This window comes from Suncus etruscus, chromosome 7 (assembly GCF_024139225.1).
Source record: "Suncus etruscus isolate mSunEtr1 chromosome 7, mSunEtr1.pri.cur, whole genome shotgun sequence".
Classification (NCBI taxonomy): Eukaryota; Metazoa; Chordata; class Mammalia; order Eulipotyphla; family Soricidae; genus Suncus; species Suncus etruscus.
In genome coordinates, this window is record NC_064854.1 from 51108218 (window position 1) to 51115810 (window position 7593).

Consider the following 7593-nt stretch of genomic DNA (forward strand, 5'->3'; position numbering starts at 1 on the left):
AAAAGCAACAGGCATTCTTGATGCAATCCCCTTGTTTTCTTTCGGAGGGGAAAGGACAACTAAGTTACACCCAAGTACCTCACCTGTGTCTACTTCCATGTCACACAGCATGTAACCCTGGTCCTGCAAGCCCCGGTAGAGAGTCTCTTCTGAGACAGAGTGAGTGGGATGTGCCAACCTGGATTCAGAAAAGGACACTCCACAAATCCATTTCCACTGTGACACCACATCACCGCCATGAAGGCAGCCCTGGGTGCTTTGGGTTAATGCACCTAGTGCTGCCAGGGCCCAACTGGGCCTGTCCCCAAGAGCCCCAACCCCTTGCTCCGCCCTGCTGGCCCGCCCTCGCCTCCTGTGGCCATCTTCCCCTTCCCCTCCTCCCCAACTCGTCTCCCCCACCCCCAGCAACAGCTGCGAGCCCTCCTGCCAACCCCACCATCTATGATGGGGGTAGGGGCCGACTCAGGTCAGGCTTCTGGACTCAAACTTTTGCTGGGGAGGGAGAGCTGAAGATCTTTGGGGAGGTGTTTTGAGGGTCACCTTTCTCCCAGCCTAGGACCCTGCTGGGTAGCTTCTCTAAGTCTATCCTGGGACAACATTTTTTTGACCTTGTAGCCGCATGTGGCTGTTGGGGGTGTGTGTGAGTAGGGGGGGGGGATGCTTACATCAAGAACCCTGAGAAGCTTGAAATGTGGGAATCAGTTCAGAATCTGGGGAGCAGCAAAGAGTAGGGGGAAGAGGCTGTGCCGACAGGTGCAGCCGAGCGCTAGGCCCAGCCACACCCTCCCCGGGACACATGGCCCCACCGCCCGCCCCAGCCCGGGTCTCAATCCGCGACGCTCCATATACGGCTGGGTCGCGCACCTGGGCCCCCGCCAGCCGCTCCTTCTTTGGTCAGTGTGGGACCCAGGCGGGGACCCAGGCCGAAAACGGGGCCGGGCAGGGGGTCCAATGTCCCACACCCAAATAAGGCTCGAGCGGGGCAGCGACATTCCTGCGGGGTGGAGCTGCGAGGAGCGCCCTCGGGCTATATAAAACCTGAGCAGGGATGACAGCGGCCACCCCCCGCGGACAGCGCCCGGACAAGCCTCGCTTCCCTCTCGGGACTAGGGTTGAGCAGCACAACAGCAGGTGTAGGCAACCGCCCAGGTAAAATGAGAGTGTTGGGGAGAGGGGAGGGCAATAGGAAGACAAGACCCCTCTGAGGGATGTCTGGAGAGCTGGGGAAGTCAAAAGGACCCTCCATCAGCCCTTGACCTAAAGGCAGAGTCTCAGTTCCCAGAGCTATACCTTCTTTCAAGAAAAGACAAAGACAGTTGGATTTGGAAATGCCTCCAATTTTATCCCTAGCCCCTTTTGAGCTGCTCTACCAGCTCTAGCATGTGCCCAGGTAGAGGTTTGGTTCTGGTAGTCCCCGAGGCAATTTCTTCCCTACCTAAGGCCAAAGTCAAGGAGTAGCTAGGGCCCTGCTCCTGAACTCAAGGTCAAGGAGAAGTGGACTGTTACGTCAAGGAGAAGTGGACTGTTTTGTGTCTGGATAGTTGTAGGGTCCTGAATTGGGGCGCTGTGTTCTGGATGACCATGAAGCTCTTCTCAGGGATCGCATCTTCCCCTGGCATTAGTGCTGGAGAAGGAAGCAGCTGGGACGTTACCTCAGCACTAGGGCAGAGGCAGAGGGAGCAGGGAGTCTTGCATTAGGAGGCCTGCAGTGAAGGCAGAGGGACACCAAAGTCAGGGTGAAGTTCTCTTGAGTGGTTTGAATGGTACCAAGTGGGGAGGGAGGGAATATGGCTCTTGGATTGCCTGGTGATCAAATGAGTCCCCTCACAAGCCCCAGGGGAAAAATGTATGACTATTTGGGCCTTGCTTCCACTGAGTCCCCTGCATTCATATGTGGGCCTTTCTGTCCTTGCAGAAACCAGACACCATGTGTGATGAAGATGAGACCACTGCCCTTGTGTGCGATAATGGTTCCGGTCTGGTGAAAGCAGGCTTTGCAGGGGATGATGCCCCCAGGGCCGTGTTTCCCTCCATCGTGGGCCGTCCCCGTCATCAGGTCAGGCTGCCACTTCCATCAAAAAGGTGGGTTGGGGTCTAGTGTGGCCTGCTCAAGCTGAGCGGTGATAATGCTGTATCATATCTCCACTCTGCAGGGCGTCATGGTGGGTATGGGGCAGAAAGACTCCTATGTTGGGGATGAGGCACAGAGCAAGAGAGGTATCCTGACCCTGAAATACCCCATTGAGCACGGCATCATCACCAACTGGGATGATATGGAAAAGATCTGGCACCACACTTTCTACAATGAGCTGCGTGTGGCCCCTGAGGAGCACCCCACTTTGCTCACTGAGGCCCCCCTCAACCCTAAAGCCAACCGTGAGAAGATGACCCAGATCATGTTTGAGACCTTCAACGTGCCTGCCATGTACGTGGCCATCCAGGCTGTGCTATCCCTGTATGCTTCTGGCCGTACTACTGGTGAGTGCCCAGGAATCCCAGCCTGCAGCCGCCCCAGCCTCACCCTACTTTGGCTGTGGAGGTACTGGCACCTGTTGCCTCCCCTGCTGCTCATTTCTTCATTCCTACTTTGCTTCCAACTCTGGTCTCCCTACACTCTGCAGGTATTGTGCTGGACTCTGGCGATGGTGTCACCCACAATGTGCCCATCTATGAGGGTTACGCCCTGCCACATGCCATCATGCGCCTGGACTTGGCCGGCCGCGACCTCACCGACTACCTAATGAAGATCCTTACAGAGCGTGGCTACTCTTTCGTGACCACAGGTGCGTAGCGCCCTGGGCTTACCACACTGCGGGCTAATCGCTGGCAGTCTGGTACACCTAACTGAGAGCATCGTTCCTTCTCGTGTCCCCCCATAGCTGAGCGTGAGATTGTGCGTGACATCAAGGAGAAGCTGTGCTATGTGGCCTTGGACTTTGAGAACGAGATGGCAACTGCCGCTTCCTCCTCCTCACTGGAGAAGAGCTATGAGCTGCCAGATGGACAGGTCATCACCATTGGCAACGAGCGCTTCCGATGCCCAGAGACTCTCTTCCAGCCTTCCTTCATTGGTGAGCCCTGCGCGTTGGTCTGCCCAGAATTCCCTGACCAGATGTTCCCTGCAGTCTCCCCTCACTTCCCTTACTCCATGAAGCGCCCACTCATACTCCTCCTCCTGGCCCCTAGGCATGGAGTCTGCCGGCATCCATGAGACCACCTACAACAGTATCATGAAGTGCGATATCGACATTAGAAAGGACTTATACGCCAACAACGTCATGTCTGGAGGCACCACCATGTACCCAGGGATTGCTGATCGCATGCAGAAGGAGATCACAGCACTGGCCCCCAGCACGATGAAGATCAAGGTGGGCAGCAGCCCGTGACTCTCCCAGGCAGGTGGGCTCTGGGGTGTGGGTGGGCATGCTGACACCATGGCTCTTGTCTTACAGATCATTGCTCCACCTGAACGCAAGTACTCCGTGTGGATTGGAGGCTCCATCCTGGCCTCTCTGTCCACGTTCCAGCAGATGTGGATCACCAAACAGGAGTATGATGAAGCTGGCCCCTCCATCGTGCACCGCAAATGCTTCTAGATCCTTCTCCACCCACAGAGTGCGAATTCTTCTCAGGACAACCAAGCTGCTCATTTTGAGACCTGCAGCCACCACACGGCAACCTTCTACCAACATAGGTTGCTGGCACCACAAACCGACACAATGTTTATAAAGTGTATATACATGAACTTATTTACCTCATTTTGTTATTTTTAAAGCGAGCCCTGTGGAAGGAAATGCAAAACTTGAAGCATTAAACTCAGCTATTCTGTTACACGGTGTCCAGTTGTGCTTATTGGCGGGGATGGGAAGTGGAGATGGGTTGAGAGGGTGGGCAGTGTAGATGGGCTCAGGGGAGAAAGGACTCCATCTGCATACAGTACTCCTCTGAATGAGCTCCTTGCAAAACTGCCAGTGAACAGTTCCCAGATTCGAGGCTTGCTTTCTAGATCAGACCCATCCCCAAGATCAGACCCATCCACTGGCAGGCTAAATGGGACTCGGTTGACCTTCAAGTGTCCGCGGAGCTTCCTTCTGCTACAGTCATGAGGGTGGAGGCAGGGCGCAATGCAGTGCTCTTGCAGGCTCTGAGAGCTGGGCACTGGTCCTGGTGCTAGTTAGACTCAAGCACTCACCTTGCAGAGAACTTGAACCTGACTCTCCCTCTGGGTTCCCTCCTAATTAACAGGAATGTGCTTTGCATTTAACGAATGAGTTTAATTTGTAAGTCGACACAATCATTCCTCATCTCAGTTGGTCTTTTGTTATGTGATGGTGGTTTATAGAGGCAACCCCCTTTAGGCTGGGAGTCATTAGCACCCAATGAGGGCAGAGAGGGAGAAGGACCAACGGTAGGAGGACAAGGGGCCCAAATAATAGCACAGCCGTAGGGCATTTGCCTTGCGTGCGGCTGACCCAGGACAGACCCGGGTCCCATATGGTCCCCAGAGCCAGGAGCGATATCTGAGCACATAGCCAGGAGTAACCCCTGAACGTCACCAGGTGTGCCCCTCCCAACAAAAAAAGGAGGACTGGATTTGGTTTGCATCAAGGATAGGCCAGTGAGCAGGTACTGAGACATACTAGAGGAGGTAACAAGGAAGAAAGATCATTCCTCTCCCCTCCCATGTCTTTTTTTTTTTTTTTTTTTTTTTTTTGGTTTTTGGGCCACACCTGTGACGCTCAGGGGTTACTCCTGGCTATGTGCTCAGAAGTCGCTCCTGGCTTGGGGGACCATATGGGACACCGGAGGATCAACCGAGGTCCGTCCTAGGCTAGCGCTGGCAAGGCAGACACCTTACCTCTAGCGCCACCATGCCGGCCCCTCCCCTCCCATGTTTTAAAGATACAAAATATATCAATATCTAGTGGGATGGGGTGGAGATGGGGGATGGGTACACACTTGACCTACTGCCCTGCTGAATTGGGGATTTATTTACTCTGGTAAATGGAACTCAGGCCTTCTACATGTTTGGCCTTTTGAGCTTTCTCTCTCTCTCACTCTCTTCTCTCTCTCTCTCTCTCTCTCTCTCTCTCTCTCTCTCTCTCTCTCTCCCTCTCCCTCTCCCTCTCCCTCTCTCTCTTTCTCTCCCTCTCTCTCTTTCCCTTCAGTTTCTTTAATTTTTATTTTAACACCCTAATTTACTAAGTTGTTCACAATTTCAAGCATTAAATGTTTCAATATCAATTGCACCACCTTTCCTCCACCAATGTGCCCAGTTTCCCACACTGCAAGGCTGGTGTGCTTTGGGGAACCACTGACCTGATGTGGCTCCCAGACTTCAGAGTCTATAAGGAATATTTTGTTTGTTTGTTTTTGGGCCACACCTGGTGACTCTTAGGGGTCACTCCTAGCTATGCGCTCAAAATCACTCCTGGCTTGGGGGACCATATGGGACACCGGGGATCGAACCCAGGTTTGTCCTGAGTCAGCCACGTGTAAGGCAAATGCTCTATCGCTGCACTATCACTCTGGCCCCTATAAGGAATGATTTATATGATCTCAGCCCACTGCAAATTTACTCTGTGGAGAAACTGAAATAATAATGAAAAGCTTTCTGTCCCAAGATGTAATTTCTGAGTAGAATCTCGATGGGATCCCTTACTAAATTTTGGTTTTACTACTATATTTTCCTTCCACTGAAAATAATATCTGTCTGTGGAAGAAGTAAAAATTCAAAACATGTGCAAAAGAATTTTTTTTTTTTGTGGTTTTTGGGTCACACCCGGCAGTGCTCAGGGGTTATTCCTGGCTCCAGGCTCAGAAATTGCTCCTGGCTGGCACGGGGGACCATATGGGACGCTGGGATTCGAACCGATGACCTCCTGCATGAAAGGCAAACGCCTTACCTCCATGCTATCTCTCCAGCCCCGTGCAAAAGAATTTTTATTTGGAGAGTAAATGTGGTGAGAAATTTTATTTTGTGAGCAAAAAAAATGTATCTTAAGCTGCTACTGTTTGAGTCTACTTATTAATTATATGTCCTTTACATTCTTTTGGGAATACAACCAGTGAACTTGACTTCTCTGAAAATTGACAGCTAAAGAACATTGCACTTGTGAAGGAGGGTATTGTGTATGACTGAAAACCAACTGCAATCATGCTTATAATCATAGTGCTTAAATAAAGATTTTATATATATTAAAAAATAAAATAAAATAATTTAAAAATGTGTCAATTTGTCACTTGGTGAAATTTTAATTCCATTAAAAACTAATAAATACTGGGCCAGAGAGATTGCACAGTGGTAGGGAGTTTGCCTTGCACACAGCTGATTCAGGACAGATGGTGATTCGAATCCCTGCATCCCATATGGTCCCCCAAGCCTGCCAAGGGTGATTTTTTTTCTTTTTCTTTTTTTTTTTTTTTTTGGTTTTTGGGTCACACCCAGCAGTGCTCAGGGGTTACTCCTGGCTCTATGCTCAGAAATCACTCCTGGCATGCTCGGGATTCAAACCAATGACCTTCTGCATGAAAGGCAAATGCCTTACCTCCATGCTATCTCTCTGGCCCCTGCCAAGGGTGATTTCTGAGCACAGAGCTAGGATTAACCCGAGTGCTGCCAGTTGTGACCCAAAAACTAACAAAACAAAACAAAAACAAAAACTAATAAATACTAAGAACTTTAAAAATTTAACTTTTCCCTTTTGAAAACTGATCTTTTTCTGTTTGTTTTTGTTTGTTTGTTTGTTTTTGTTTTTGGACCACACCCGATGATGCTCAGAGGTAACTCCTGGCTATGCACTCAGAAATCGATCCTGGCTTGGGGATCATATGGAACGCCAGGGGCTGGGGGGGGGGGCGAAATCAAGCCTAGGTCCATCCTAGGTCAGCCTCGTGCAAGGCAAACACCACTGCTTGGGCCCCTCACATTTTATTGTTATTTTTGTTTGTTTGTTTTTGGGTCAGACCCGGCAGCGCTCAGGGGTTACTCCTGCCCTGCGCTCAGAAATCACTCCTGGCAGGCTCGGGGACCATATGGGGTGCTGGGATCAAACCACCGTCCTTCTGCATGCAAGGCAAATGCCCTACCTCCATGCTATTTCTCTAGCCCCTATTTTATTTTTTTACATAAAATATTTATTTAAGCACCATGATTACAAGCATGATTGTAGTTGGGTTTCAGTCATAAACAGAACACCCCCCTTCACCAGTGCAACATTCTCACCACCAATACCCCCACTCCTTCCCAACCTCTGCCTGTATTCGAGACAGGCATTCTACTTCTCTCACTCATTAAGTTTGTAATGATAGTTGTTAGTGTAACTATTTCCCTAACTGTACTCACCACTCTTTGTGGTGAGCTTCATATTGTGAACCGGTCTTTCTGGCCCTCTTCTCTATTGTCTCTGGGCATTATTACAATAATGTTCTTAATTTTTTGTAAAACCCATAGATGAGTGAGACTATTTTGTGTCTATCTCTCTCCCTCTGACTTATTTCAATCAGCCTAATAGATTCCATGTACATCCATATTGAAAACTGATCATTGGCACTAACAAATTTATTTCATATTGTTTGTACAACACAAAAGCA

The 7593-nt window shown here is 50.3% G+C and overlaps 1 protein-coding gene across 4 annotated transcripts; it reads left to right on the plus strand.

Moving 5' to 3' along the window:
- The first annotated feature begins 1927 nt into the window (after positions 1-1927).
- On the plus strand, positions 1928-3596 carry ACTA1 (actin alpha 1, skeletal muscle). 4 transcript variants are annotated; one of them, XM_049776550.1, is made up of 7 exons: positions 1928-2056; positions 2154-2280; positions 2392-2478; positions 2622-2783; positions 2880-3071; positions 3187-3368; positions 3453-3596. In XM_049776550.1, the coding sequence occupies exons 1-7, from the start codon at positions 1928-1930 to the stop codon at positions 3594-3596; spliced, it is 1023 nt and encodes a 340-aa protein (XP_049632507.1). The 4 variants fall into 4 exon arrangements, with proteins under 4 accessions (XP_049632507.1, XP_049632505.1, XP_049632506.1 ...); XM_049776548.1 differs by having other exon boundaries at positions 2154-2478; XM_049776549.1 differs by lacking the exon at positions 2154-2280 and having other exon boundaries at positions 2283-2478.
- The last annotated feature ends 3997 nt before the right edge of the window (positions 3597-7593 follow it).

Bases quoted from the DNA above. Each gene is read 5' to 3' on its own strand.
- ACTA1 (XM_049776548.1), top strand. From the start codon at position 1,928: ATGTGTGATGAAGATGAGACCACTGCCCTTGTGTGCGATAATGGTTCC. The intron at 2,479-2,621 runs GTGAGTGCCCAG...TACACTCTGCAG, and splicing joins TGCTTCTGGCCGTACTACTG to GTATTGTGCTGGACTCTGGC. The intron at 2,784-2,879 runs GTGCGTAGCGCC...GTCCCCCCATAG, and splicing joins CTACTCTTTCGTGACCACAG to CTGAGCGTGAGATTGTGCGT.